Source organism: Cupressus sempervirens, chromosome 3, assembly GCF_028749045.1.
Source record: "Cupressus sempervirens isolate cs-2001-9-10 chromosome 3, ASM2874904v1, whole genome shotgun sequence".
NCBI lineage: Eukaryota > Viridiplantae > Streptophyta > Pinopsida > Cupressales > Cupressaceae > Cupressus > Cupressus sempervirens.
The window spans coordinates 341843483-341858116 of NC_143120.1; the positions used below are offsets into that span (position 1 = coordinate 341843483).

General features: G+C 35.3%; 1 protein-coding gene across 1 annotated transcript in view; it reads right to left on the minus strand.

Moving 5' to 3' along the window:
• The window catches only part of LOC149566390 (rac-like GTP-binding protein ARAC3), a 41874-nt gene extending 27453 nt beyond the window's left edge, over positions 1-14421 (minus strand). The window contains exons 1-4 of the mRNA XM_089819760.1: positions 13996-14421; positions 8519-8606; positions 8205-8314; positions 7998-8061 (exon numbers count right to left, since the gene is read on the minus strand). Coding sequence (XP_089675886.1) covers positions 7998-8061; positions 8205-8314; positions 8519-8606; positions 13996-14094 — 361 coding nt within the window. The 5' untranslated portion in view covers positions 14095-14421. The remainder of the gene's footprint in view (positions 1-7997; positions 8062-8204; positions 8315-8518; positions 8607-13995) is intronic.
• Positions 14422-14634: the final 213 nt, after the last annotated feature.

A 14634-nucleotide genomic window follows, 5' to 3' on the forward strand; every position in this document is an offset into this window, starting at 1 on the left:
AATGAGCAAAGTTTTTATGTGCCATTAAAGAAAAATACTCTATGAAGAATTATAATGGCTACCCTAAAACATTGCATCAATTGATACAAGGGTAGAGACTTAACAAAGCAAAATTCAACACATGTAATGCCTAGGACACAAAAGTACACAACAGTAACACAAAAATTTGAAATATTGCAGTGACATGCAATTTTACATCCAAGAAGATACCGAGTATGTTGATATTGTGAAATTGTGCAAAACTTAGCTCTATGCAACCAAGATCAAAGAAAGAAAGAAATTTAATGTTTTCAAGTCACCAAAGATAAGTCCACGAGCTAGAGGTTACAATGCTTAGCCTAAAGAAATCTAGAAGGAGAGAATCCTTGAATCAAAATATAAAGTTAATGAGCTAAAATAAAGCAGTGTACAAATGACAAATAGCAATAACAAGTGAACAAGAGCCCCAAAGGTGGCCCTAATTCAGGATATAGTTCAAAGTTAACACTGGAATAATTCCAGAGAATGGTAGGCCACCTCCTTGAGATGCAATTCAAACAACACAAATCACAATTTGAAATTGTTGAATACATTAAAAAGATTGTATTATGCTCTGAGAGTATGGACCCATAATAAATGGCTTTCTATAGCATACATTTTAGCTAGAAAAGTTTTGCCCATAGAGTCTCAAAGACTCCAAATTTACAAAACAAAAAGTAAAGAAAAATACTAAAGATTTGATAAACCAGAGTTTTATTGAATTTCATGTCACAACAAATCCATCACAACTTCTTAGGGAGATACTTGTGAGTCCATAGATACCAAACTTGTCAAGACTTGGCGAGCCCTGTGTCGGGTGATCCTCAACGATTTTGAGGGGCCTAGTCTCAAACTTGAACTTGACCGAGTCCCCAAGACTTGTCAAGTCTAGGCCTATTTGGATGCAAACTCAAGGAAAACTTCTTTTTTTTCCTGTTTAAGTTTCAAAACTTTAACATTTTTATAGTTTATGATTCCAAAATATACATGAAATGTAACATTAAACTACCCATCTTTTCCTTCAAGTCAATCTCATTCTCTTCAATTCAATGGAATATATACATGAAATATAACATTTAAGTTGTCTTATACTTGAAGTTAGATTTCATGTATATATTGTCAAAATATTTGAAACCAGTTTCAGGTCTCTAGAAGTTACAATGCAAATTCTAGGTCTTAGAAGATCTTATAACTATCAGAATACTCTAATGTTTCTTTAATGGTCATCTTAGTTAGTCTTTAGTTTATTAGGTAGCATTTATTGCTGTCTTTAGTTCACGATTGTTTCTTTTAGAAACATTGTCTTTGTAAATCTATTTAAGGGGCTTTCATCTCCTATGTTTAATACAACTACATCTCCTATGTTTAATACAACTACAACGACATCAATTTACCATGACATGGTATCAGAGTAGGTCAATGGGATTTCATAAAATTTGGCGGATTTTTTTTAAAAAAATTGAGCCTCTTTTGATCTGAATTTTTATCTAAAAATTTGCTTTTTTATTTTTAGAAGAAAAAAAATCGCTAGAGGTATTTTATGAAACTTTTGTGGTTCGTCTTCAAGGATATTGCTGAAAATCACAAACCTAGTTAAGAGTTGTGATCTCGCAATTTCTTGGTTGCAACAAAAGTCTTTGTTTTTCTAGGGTTGCACGTACTTGCATGTTTGTTGCATGTGCTTAAAATATGGGGGTAAACCGCACCGAATGAAATGGGGACAAAATTAACCTCCGAGTCTAATTAGGCTCCACATCACAACACATCAAACTATATGTCTAAGCAAGTAAAAGGTCATTGATATATTGTGGTCATTAAACTCTACATAATGCATATGCCTTGTCACAATTTTTCCATATTTGTAATTTAAAAATATTATGGCTTCTATATCATCCAAGACCTAGGTTAGATGTCTTCATAGGAAGGATTATAGCTCCTCAGAGCAATTGAGCCATAGACTTGCAATTTCTGTTTTAATATTTGTTTGGAACATTTGATGCAATGGGTTTCATAGTCAAGGAGTTTTGCAGCTATTTGACAATTTTTATAATATCAAGTATGCCATTTCTTAAAGCTACATTCTATGTTTATAGCTTATACTAATGTGATTGATGTAAACTTATGTATGTAATCAAAATAGCTTCTATTTGATGATTTTATTGTGCTTTTAAGGTTTACCGTCTATTTAATAAAGGGTGCATGCAACAAGTTTTAAATCCTTAGAAATCTAAAAAATATCTTGGGTCTTCTCACTTTGTCGAGCCGTGTCAAGTACAAAGTCCCATGTTGGGTTAGGCTTCCTAAGTTCGTACCAAGTCCTAGTCTAGGAACTATGCTCCCAACATTACTTTTAGGATTCCAAGGGGTACTATTCATTTTCTATTTAATGACATTTTATTTCCTACTAAAATAGTTATAAGGTAATTACTCCTAAAAGCAATAATTGGTATGTTGTAGCTTCACATCTCTTCTCAAAGATCACCACAGATAATTTGCCATAGAATTTGACAAAAGAAGAAAATCCAAGACACAATAACCAGATTTACCATTTGCATTACAACTAAAGGCAATGAGGTTGTGACTGTTAGACCTACAATAAAGACTTAAATTATCCACCCTAGTACTGGTTCGAGTTTATTGGTTCACTTCATCTATTCAGGCAAAAATATATCTATAGATTGGATTTGTTTTGGGTTCATCCACACATAAACATATAAAAAACAAATATGTAATTGTAAGTATGAAAATAATTACAATTTATATTAATATTGATAATATTTCTATCAGAACTTGTTTTGCTAAAATTACTACAATATTATCTCGTGTATGTGTATGTGTATGTATGCGTGTATCTATCTTATAATATTATAATATAATTCTATCATGGAAGAGATAATTCAAAGTACAAATCTGATAAGGAGGATTGTCTTCAATAATAAAAAGGAAATGGTCCTCGAAATTTTCCCCACATGGTAACACTTACTTTGGAAGTTCTAAAAAAATGAACTAGTATTTCATGCATTTGTCTTCTCATAGAAAAAAGCATCCATCCCAAGAGACAAAGCATTTCAAGAAGCCTATACCACACACATGAGTAAGGAGGAAAAGGCCTACAGTCAGATAAGCAGGAATAAAGAATCGTGGAGTTTGATCCAAAATGTTGATTCAAATATTTTGAACACAATTTAATCCAAAAGCGGCACTATATAACCAGAGATAAAGAAGTTTCACTTTCACCCCTAATGCAAGTATCCTTGGGTTGTTGGCAATCTTGCATCACCCAAAAAGATATTTGTTGTTTTCTATTTTCGAATTATCTCTGACAATTTGATTTTGCGAACACTTGTTTGTCCTTTCCAGAGCCCGTGAGCTTGGCTTCATGTTGTGGACCTCTCATGGATCATTATCCTACGTGCACAAAATTTTATGTTACTGGCAGAAGTTATGCTTCATCTTCTCGAGTACTAATTTCCAATGTTGTTCTTCATAAGATGCCTAGCATTTAATTTGGCGAGGTTCTATATTTAAGAGTTAGCTTATGTGCTCTTGAATATAAGCAACTGCCTATACGTAAGGCTGCATAATGTTATTTCATGTATTATATATCTAGTCATTAATTATTTGAAAGTCAATCCTATATTGTTTCCTATTATTGGAGATTGCAAACTCAAAGCCAATTTGTGTGTCCTAATGGCTATAAATGTAATGTCCTTGAATCTTCGAAGGCAGATTAGCATCATGAAGGAAGTGGGTACTTGGAGAGAGCTCAAGAGTAACGAATTTTGGTCTGAAATCTGGAATGTAATTGGTTCTAACCGGTAATCCTTCCAATCTGGCATATTGCTTATCGTTATCTATGCGAGTTGTGTAATCAATCAATATTCATTTGTGTATATGAAGATCTCTTGTTAATAATTGAGTTATTTACAATTACATCTTGTTATACTTCTGTTGTGTTGTATCTATTGTGGCCTTGGTCATCTACTTTGTAGGTACACATGCCTTCTACTACATTAGATGCTATCTGAGCAAAGGTTGATTTTGTTGAGTGAAGCTTGATCTTGTTGGTGACTTATCAAAGAGTAATTGGATCTAATGGTTGCTGATCTAATCATGATTGAGAGCTTAGTGAGCTTGTGAAGACTTGACTTCCTTGATTGTGAGCTGGCAATTTGTGGTTGTAGCTCACAACTGCAGAGAACTTGTTCAAGTTTTCTTGGAACTCTGTTACAGACCTGTTGATCCTTGTTTGTGGACGAACACCGAAGTTTGAGGCAGTTGCACCTTGTTGTAATTCAATATGCCACCTAGAAGAATGAATCCTAGAAGGTTGGAACATATGTTTGAAGAATTCAATGCTGAGATGAGGAATGAGATCCGAAATATCTTGAATGGCTTAAAAAGGAATGCTAAAACAGAAGATGAATATGTTGATGTTGCTAAAGAACTTGAAGTACTGGAAGTAGAGATCCTCATAGATTAAGAAAGATTGTTGAAAGCTATGGCACAAGTTGGTAAGAGTCATAGAATGGAGGTATCAAATTATTCTGTTTCTTTAGAAACTGAGAAATTGATAGATTGGATTAATGAACTTGAAGATTACTTTAAGCTTGAAAATATTGTAGATCCACAGATTAATGGTTTGAAATTCAATGTTCAGGATGAATTGACTATGTTGAAACTTAGTTTAGTTGAAGACGCTTATCAGTCTACATTGAAGGCTGAAGAAAGTTAGAAAAAAAGTAAGGGAAACAAGTGACTAAGGTTGATGAAGGTAAGCAAGTTGTTTTTGATAAGAAGTTTGTATTCAGAGGTACTTGTTTTTTATGTGGTAAGGATGGACATCGAGCATTTGAATGTCCTAGTGTGAAAGTTGACAAACAGAACCTGGTAGTACAAGAAGAGTAGAAAGTGGAATCTTCTAATGTTGATTTGGCTTCACCAGAAGTTGGAGAATCTCTTTTGATGAGAAGAATCATGTTGGCAAAGCATGATGTGGAAACAATGCAAAGAAGGAACTTATTCCAAACTATTTGTACATCTAGAAGTAAATGTTGTAAAGTCATCATGGATGGAGGTAGTACTGATAATCTTGCTTCTGAAGAGATGGTTAGGAAACTTGGTTTGCAAAGATTGAAACATCCTACTCCTTATGGTATCAGTTGGTTTCAAGACAATCATAGGGTGCAGGTTAGAGAACAATGCTTGGTTAATTTCAGTATTGGACCTTTTAAGGATGAAGTTTTATGTGATGTAGTAGACATGAATGCTTCTCATGTTTTATATGGAAGACCTTGGAAATTTGACGGAGGGGCTATACATTATTGCAGAAAGAATATGGTTACAGTTGAGAAGGATGGTAGAAGATTTGTTTTGATTCCTTTGAAGGATGAGGAAGATGGCAAAGCAAAGAACCTAAGTGTTTTCAAGACTTTCAGTTTGAGGACAGCAAAACCTGTGGTTAAGAGTCCTACTGCTGAAAGACAGTCTGACTTGATATTGTTTAATCCTGTGATTAAGAGCAAAGGTAAAGGATAGAAATCTTCTAATCAAATGAAGGCATACAGGTATGATTCATTTGATCCTAGAAGTAGCAGCAGTAGTAGATCTGAGATATCTGATGATACAGTTGGTTGTAGCAGTAAATTTGGACAGACTTCTATGTTCATTGATGAAAAGGATTTGTGGATTAAGCATGAGCATGGGATTTATGTTATGAATTCTCTCAGATGTTCATAAGTCCTTATGGAACATCTTTTGTCGCCTTGAGTGTCTGATGCACGAGCATCCTTGGGCTGTTGGCAATCTTGCATCACCCAAAAAGATATTTGTTATTTTGTGTTTTCCAATTATCTGTTTCACAATTTGATTTTGCAAACACGTGTTTGTCCTTTCTAGATTCTGTGAGCTTGGCTTCATATTGTGGACCTGTCATGGATCATTATCCTAAGTGCATAAAATTTTATGTTACAACTGGCGGAAGTTATGCTTCATCTTCTCCGGTGCTGATGTCCTATGTTGTTCTTCATACGATGTTCGGTATTTAATTCAGCAAGATTCTATATTTAAAAGTTAGCTTATGCACTATTGGATCTAGGTAGTCGGTTAACGTGTGGACCTATACTTGAGGTCACATAATGTTATTTCATGAATTATGTATCTAGTCATTAATTATTTGAGGGTCAGTCCAATATTGTTTCCTATTATTGGAGATTGTGAACTCAAAACCAACCTGTGTGTCCTAATGGCTATATTGTAATGTTCTTGAGTCTTTGAAAGCAGATTAGTATCACCAAGGAAGTAGATATTTGGAGAGAGCTCGAGAGTAGCAAGTTTTGGTCTGTAATCTGGAATGTAATTGGCCATAACTGAGAAGGCCTTACAGCCTGGCATAATGCTTATCATTTTGTATCCAAGTTGTGTAATCAATCAGTCTTCAGTTGTGTATATGAAGATCTCTTGTTAATAAGTGAGTTATTTGCAATTGCATCTTTTTATACTTCTGTTGTGTCATAATTGTTGGGGGCTTGGTCATCTCCTTTGAAGATACACCCTTCCTTGTACAGCATCAACCCCAGAATGCTTTATCCAGAAACTAATTTGCAAAAATCTAAATAAATACTAAAGGATATCTACATGCACACTATCTTGGCATTCCTTTATGTGTGAAAGAATGCATCAGTCCACTGAAAATCCATGTATTCCAAAATCAACATAAAGATATCAGGTCAGAAAGAGCAACTGTTCTTTATAGAAGGCAAAATTCAGATTATTAGGCCAACTCTATAAATTACCATGACTATTATTTATATTTAGATTCTGGAATCCATAAACAGGATTGGTGAGTGGTTTCCCTGGTCAGCTTGAGAAGGCTTTGTACTGATCACAAGATTATCTTGTGTCTCAGAGTAACTATACAGTTCTTTTGACATGTGTATAATTAAGTCAGGCATTATCTGTCAAAATATCTCATAGAGAATCTGATCTTTTGGCATTATGAGTTTTTATCTCTGTTTTTCTTTTACAAACATTTTTCCTATGGCTAAAAGGCTGCAAATATCTTGTTTGGTTACCTATCTCTTGGTTGTCTGTACCTTTGGCAATTCATGACTTCCACTTGAACTGTTTCTATCCAAAGAAGGGAAATCTAAACTTTTTCAAATCAATTTTTACCTTTGACGATCTAAGGAATCTATAAACTACAAAATAGATGAATTAAAAAAACTATGAACTATAAATATTTAATAAAAATGATAAAGTCAAATGGGATGAGCTCAAGTGGTAAATCATCGAGACTCGAGAGTTTGATCGTGCCAACCTATATTCAACTCCCCGAGTGCATTTTAGCATATGTAATTGTACAAATTTGTAACTGTACAAATTTCACCTTTTAACCAGATTTAATACCAATCCAAATCTATATGCCATACCAATATGGATGAGGTCTTGGGTAATCTTGAAAGATGGCATACCCCTTTTCATTGACCTCTGAAGTAGAGTTGGTGAAATTGTGACCTAAAAGCTAATTTCAATGTCAAATTATTTGGTTTTTACTCCATTAGATTGTGTAAGGACAGAAACTTACATTAATATAATGGCTTACCTTTTCAATCTTAGTCTTTACATCAAATCCTTTTACTCATCCAATTAAACTTTAACACAGGGCATTTACTCCTCACCTACAAGGGTAGGACTAGGACTTCTAGATCTAGTGGATCCTAAGTTCATTGATATTGCATTCAAACTCTTTACTTTCAAATTTCCTAATCTTCAATTTAGACTGTGCTTATTTATATATTGGTCACACATAAGTGACCCAGTTTTGACAATAACATTGTACAATATTAATTCTCTTCATCTACTAGTAGTGACACATGTAAGTGTTAAAAAGGAATGATAAATCCCAGAAATTTGCATATAGTAAAACTTAAGAAGGTAATAAAGAGGCTCTAGTAACAGAGGGTAACACAATATTTTACCTAATTTTGTCCCAACAAGAATTATTGGAACACCGGGTGCAAAATGTCTCAGCTCAGGAAGCCACTGCATGGTAAAGGCATTACTGGAGTTGAGACTCATTCATCTTAACAAACAACAATACTTCAATGGAAGCATGAAAAAAATACTTCCCGTAGAAAATTCTCGAAAAACATTATAGTAAATCAAAACACACAGAAAATATATACCTTTTTTGTGATATTCTCATAGCTTGCCTTGCTTATGAGAGAAAATGCCAGAAGAAAGACATCTGCACCTCTGTAGCTCAGAGGTCTCAGCCTATTGTAGTCCTCTTGACCTGTACCATAAAATTCAACATAAAGCCTTAAACTGAAGGTATTATAAGTCACCCTATCACTAGAAAATAGGGATAAAAAGCAATGCAACACACTAAATGATCTGGGATAATTTTAAAGCATGAAAAACACACACTAAGTAATCTTGGTCTAGAATGATTCCGCAAACAGTGATCCAATATAAAGTATCATTCCACAATTTGTACCTGCTGTATCCCAAAGGCCAAGATTGACTGTGTTGCCATCCACCACAACATTAGCACTAAAGTTATCAAAAACTGTTGGCACATAGTCCTGAAATCCACCACAAACAATGTAAGAATGTGATCTACTACCTGATACAAAAGATGCCTGAGATTAACAGTGAGACCTTTAAGACCAAAACTGTTCAAAAAAAAATGCACTTCAAAACTCCAAATCAAAGGATCACATATCCTCCACAAATGTCCTAATACAACCCAGGGATGGATATTAAATTATTTATATTTACCATTCCATGTCCAACTACAGAAACTTGTTGTCAGGAAAAAGAAGACAGCCAACTTCTCTAAAGAGCACAGGTGTCTATATTAAACTAGACTAAACGCAAACAAAACAAAGTTCAAATCCAGAAATTCCACAGCAATAACTAGTTTTTTGATTTACAACAATTCTTATTTATTTCTAACACCAAAGATTCAAATGGAAATCCAGTAATCTGATACAGTTTACTGGACACCCCAGCATTCAAACTGCAAACCACTGATGATTCTATTGACACTCTAGAACTCATTCTGTAACCTTAGGGTTTTTGCCCACGCAGCAGTTGATATCCATGCATGAAGGATTTTTTCTCCAAGCCAGAGCTACTAAAACAATGCATCCAGCAAAGAAAAAGAAATGATTTTGCTATAATCAATGCTGATTTCTCCTTCTCCATCACCTCTTTTACTCCTCAACTCAAGTGATCCCAAACCAATAGAATCTATTCCTCAATCAGAGGTTTGTCACTGACAAACAACTGCCAACAAACTGCTGGCAGCTGACTGCATGATTCCTCAATCAGTAGTTTCTAACTGGCAGATAGCTGTGATATTGCTATCAGGATTTAACTGTGTCAGCTAATTGGCCCATCACTACCTAACAACCAAACCAACCAGCCTCAACGGGAAGACTTGGTCATCTTGCATTAATTGAAAGACTCCTTTCTAACTGCCAATGGGGCGCTCAGTCAAGACAAGTACTGTCTAATTGCTGACAATCTCAGCATTGCAGGTCTAATAAAAAAGGGGCCATTATAAAATATAACAATAATAACCAACAATATCCTACATGGAGGTTGAAATATTTTAGCTTCCAATTTGAGATAACTATTTAAGGCAAATTTTCCTCAAATTATTGTTAAATAGTAAATTTTTAAAATAAATCTCTAAATCTCTATTTAAAACAGTATGGGGTGGACATAGAAAACATCTAGATGCGGAAGCCTGAAACTATAGGATTAAAATTATAAAATAAATCACCATAACCACATTCACCAGACAGTCATACCAAAATTCTGGAACATTACCAGTAAACAAAGGGGAAAGCTCTTCAACAAAATGATTTTCAAAGCTGTCAATGAAGGAAACATATAACAGCAGAATTTAACCAAACTAAAATTAGGCATGAACCTAATTTCATGCTTAGAATCTTAAATATCATGTATTTAAGATACCAACAATTTAAAAGGACAAAAGCTCTTTAGGAGCAAGACAAAGAAGGAAAATAACAGATTGCACTGCTAAGACTACCAAATCTAATATCTAGATTCTAAACTATGTAATAAATGATATGTCAACTATTATAATCCTTAATTAACTAAAAAACAAAGTTATCTACCAGAATTTCTAACTTGCCTAATAGGGATTAAATTTTAAAATAACAAGTATAGTTCACTTGTTTTCAACTTGCCCTCAACAAAATTTTCGTTGTGCCATATTAGTGTAAAAGCATATGGTTTATTCTGCTTAAGCAATGGCTACAATCCAAAATGGTGCGTCACTTAACAGTGCTCTAAATATAGAATAACAGCTTCTTCCCTCCTCATGATTCCATCAGTGAGGCTTAAAGCATTGGAAAGGATAACAATAAAAAGTTGAATCCAGTTATTCGCCCAAATCATTTGCACTGAAAGATATGACCTACACACCATAATTCAATATGCCATCATAAATTCCCTTCTACCGAATGAACACGGAGGAGGGGAAAACATAAATTTACAGACACTAAACACACAATAAAGTGTAGAATCCAATGTGATAATGCAAGCATAGGCAGCAGGGTAGGCATAGGGGGAGGTGTGCGCAAAGATGCACGTAGTGGTAGGTGCAGGCAAATATGCAGCAGTGCCAACCAAGGAGAGAAAAGAGATGATATTCAAAGAGTGTTCACACTAGAAAGGAGGGCTGCACTTTTTCCAAAGGCCAGTAGATTAGAGCCATAACAGATGATTGCAAGGAAAAACAGACATCCTTCAAATTAAAACAAATAAATGACAACTGAGCCACGGGTGACCTCTCATATCTTCTGAAGGCCTTTCTCTTCTGGGCTTCTAAATAAATCTGCAGGTGGGTTTTTTCACTGCCTCCTCCAAAAGGGGTTTCGGTCAAGGGCAACATTTAATTGGAATGCAAAATTCCAGCTGTCCATTTCACTGCTGCAGATAATTTTCTAAGTTCCAAATCACAAAATATAATGTTGTTGAGTCTTCTTTGCTAATCAAATTGCTATCAGTTTCAGTCATAGCTCTGAAATTACAGTGAAATCTGAGTCACGTCAGAAGGATATTAGGCTTCCAGTTGCCAATATTTCTTTTAGGGAGTATATTGTTAGAAAGCTCTCAGGATACCCTGAGCTGGTATCATTATCTGGAGACGTTCTGGTGAGGCTAGCAGAGAATTTTGACATGTGATCCCTTCCTGATGGTTGCACCAATCAGACTTTCGAAAAACTTGAGGAGTCTGATGGTTGCACCAATCAGACTTTCGAAAAACTTGAGGAGTCTAGATCTCTTGTGCGTAGATAACCACAGATTGCTGATATTTATCAATGGATGGAAAGTACTTGGCACAGGATTTCTAGTTCGTCTTTGTTGTTTCTCTCAAAGGATTTCTTTCAGATTCAGTTTCAAGCAGAAAGAATCACAGTTTTGCATGCTACAACGGTCTGTTGTTCTTTGGCAAAGTTGAGCTTAATTTGTTTCCACACGAACCCTTTTTAAACCTGGAAATGGAAATTATGGCTCAGATCCCTGTTTAAAGAGGATTTTACAATCTTCCTTTGGTCCTTGCGAAAATCAGAAAATTGATTAAGTCACCAGCAAGGAGAAACAGTTATCCTTCAAATTAAAACAGAACAATGACCAATGAGCCACTGGTGACCACTCATATCATCAGAACTGATTGGTATTTGTACAACCTTGCTTCGCTCCATTGGAATCCTTTCTTCACATCCTGCCTTCACTTCAAAGGACTGCTCTTAAAATGTTTCATTGTCACAAGATAGGATAAAAAGTTGCTGAATGCCTTTCCTCCAGATTTCCAAGTTCTTCTCTGTCTTTTTTCATAAATGGGTTCCATAATCAAGATAAACAGACAAGGCCTTTATTTGGAGAAAAAATGGTTGGCTTTTGGCTTAAGAGAAACAAAATTTGAATGGTCCATCTCCTGTTTCAGTTGTGGAAATTTTCAGAGGTTCAAATAGCTCCAAAAGGGATTATTATCATCCCTTTGAAAGATATTTGAAGCCAGGCAAAGTGGTTCAGCGAAGGCAAGAGCTGGAAACAACGGGAGAGGTTGGCCTTAGTTCAGACTATGAGATGATTCACAGCTTCAAAAATTTACTAATTGGTGTTTACCCTGCAAAGATGATTCTCAAATGATTGATGATGTGGATTTAGTGTATCATGATTTCAGGGGAAAATGAGGAAGACAACTAATTTAACTCAAATTTCTCAAATGCTCAGTCACAGTATCAGAAAATGAAGCAAACCACACACTCAAAAGTAAAGTGTGGATGAAGTCTAGAAGGAGCAGATAAAGGAGGAAATCACAACAGGCATCCAATACTCTATTAGCAGGTTTTTTTTGAAATGAAAGCTTTTAAGCATTATTTGCTTTCATCTGGGCTTGCTGGTTTTGAGGAAGATTGAAATGCAGCAGCTCAATTAGTAGAATCAATTTCGGATGTGAAAATTGAGGCCTCAAGACTCAAATTCCTTTTCCAGATCACGAGTAATTAAAAAGATAAAGAATGTTTTTAGAAGCTAAGAATTCAATGGAATTGGCTCTCAATGGACTCTGGAGGCCTTTCTTTCTCAAAAGGGTCTACTATTTTTATCAAGCCATTATTTAATCTGTCTCTCCTCCTCTAGAAGATGTGTGTGTTTGGTAAGTTTTTGGACATTTGTTATTGAAGCATCATTTCTAACTTAAATTAATTTTCTTCAATTCTCTCATGCAGGGTTTGTATCGGCATATCATTGATTTGCATCTTTGCTAGTTTGATTGTATTTACATGTCTTTTTCTTTATGGGCAAGGGTCCCATTAGATCCCTCACATTACCTATCCCAAATTAAAACTACATAACGAAGTGTAGAAGATGCCAGTGTGGGAGATCATGTTACTCCATTGGAAGTGGACCATGCTCAATCCCTTCTAAACGCACACACAATGATATGTAAAATAAGTAGTATTCTATTATCCAAGGGGATTTTCCAGTGTCGAAAACAACACCCCAAAAAAGGTATACTATAGTAAAACATGGCTGAAAATCAAAATCTGCCGCATTAACCTTGAAATGGCTACTGATCCTAAACGTATGAGCTAAATCTCGCAAATTATCATGTTGCTACAAATCCCCCAAAAATTTGTCTTGAATAATGGAAAAAAAAATGAACTACAATTACTGGTCCTTGTAGAGTGTAATTAGCACGAGGCTTGCATCATAGAGCCTGGATTCAAAACACAGGAAACATGATAAATTGATGATAACAGGTTACATACTACATCAAGTTCACTTGGCGGGACGTACCCCTAACAGAAGATGCCAAGTTTAAGTCTGGGTAGAGCGAACGAAAGAGACATTTTTCAATAGTGGTAAATCAGCAGAATATTATCTCACAAGAATGGCTAAGCAAATAAAAATTATAATAAGAATTGGTATTAAGTAAACCCTGGCCTTGAAGTTCAAGGTCTCAAACTGCAAACAAAAGAGTTAGCGACATTTACTAGAGTAGAAAACTTCTACCATAAGAAAACGCAGACGCAATTCATCGAGCTTTTCCCCAGATTTAACCAGGGCAACTTCAATCCGCATGGTACAGTACGATCTTAATACAAACGGATCACAAGGTAACTGAATTCTCCATAAACTAACCTAGGAACAGACATTAACCCTAAACCTAGATAGTAAAACCGTGCAAACTACAACATCGCAAAAAATGTCCCGCTGTTATTGGACTAGGTAAATTTGAGAATTCAAACTGAAAATCATTAAATTTTAACCCGGATTCCACCATTTCGAGTCCCATTCCCAAACAAAAATACGATCTGTTTCTCAAAAGCATCCACATTAATAATTTCCTTCAAGGGCATCCCAAAATAAAGTAATCTTCACATAGCAGTAAAATCGTAACGAAAATAACAATGCTACAGTACTCACAGTGGGAAAAGTATTGCTAGTGTAAGAGATGAGCATGCAGGTTTTGCCGACTGCTCCATCTCCGACAGTGACGCATTTTATGAACTTGCAGGTACTCATCTCTGAGGGATAAAATCTGTCTCTCTGATAAATGCTCTCACTTCATCATTCTGTTAATTACCGAAAACGAAACATAAGCCTTCGGAAGCGCAGGTCCCCTCCGCTTTATGGTCCTAACGTAAACCCCATTAATCATGCCAATTCTTTATTCTTCTCCCTAAACTTTGTTTTTTAATTTTTGCTTCTGCGGGAATCGATCCTATGACATGCTAGAAACAAATGAATTCAACGGAAGGAACGCTTGTACACCAAGATTGTACGGTGCTGTGAAATATTTTATTTTATATGATGACGAGACGAGGCTTGGGAAATAAGAAATAGAGGCACACGTTTATTTATCTTTTCCTTTGGTTGTATATACGCGAGAGGTTTGTTGGGGCTGAATTGACCCCTAGTCTGCTTCAAGTACGACATAAGTCATGTGGGTATGCAACGATAAGGCTTTGTTATTGTTATGTTTTAATTCTTTTTCTACAAGACTGTAAATGTGATACATTGCTTCCCTTAGAAGCCAGTCTTCATATAGATGGGCATGATTGT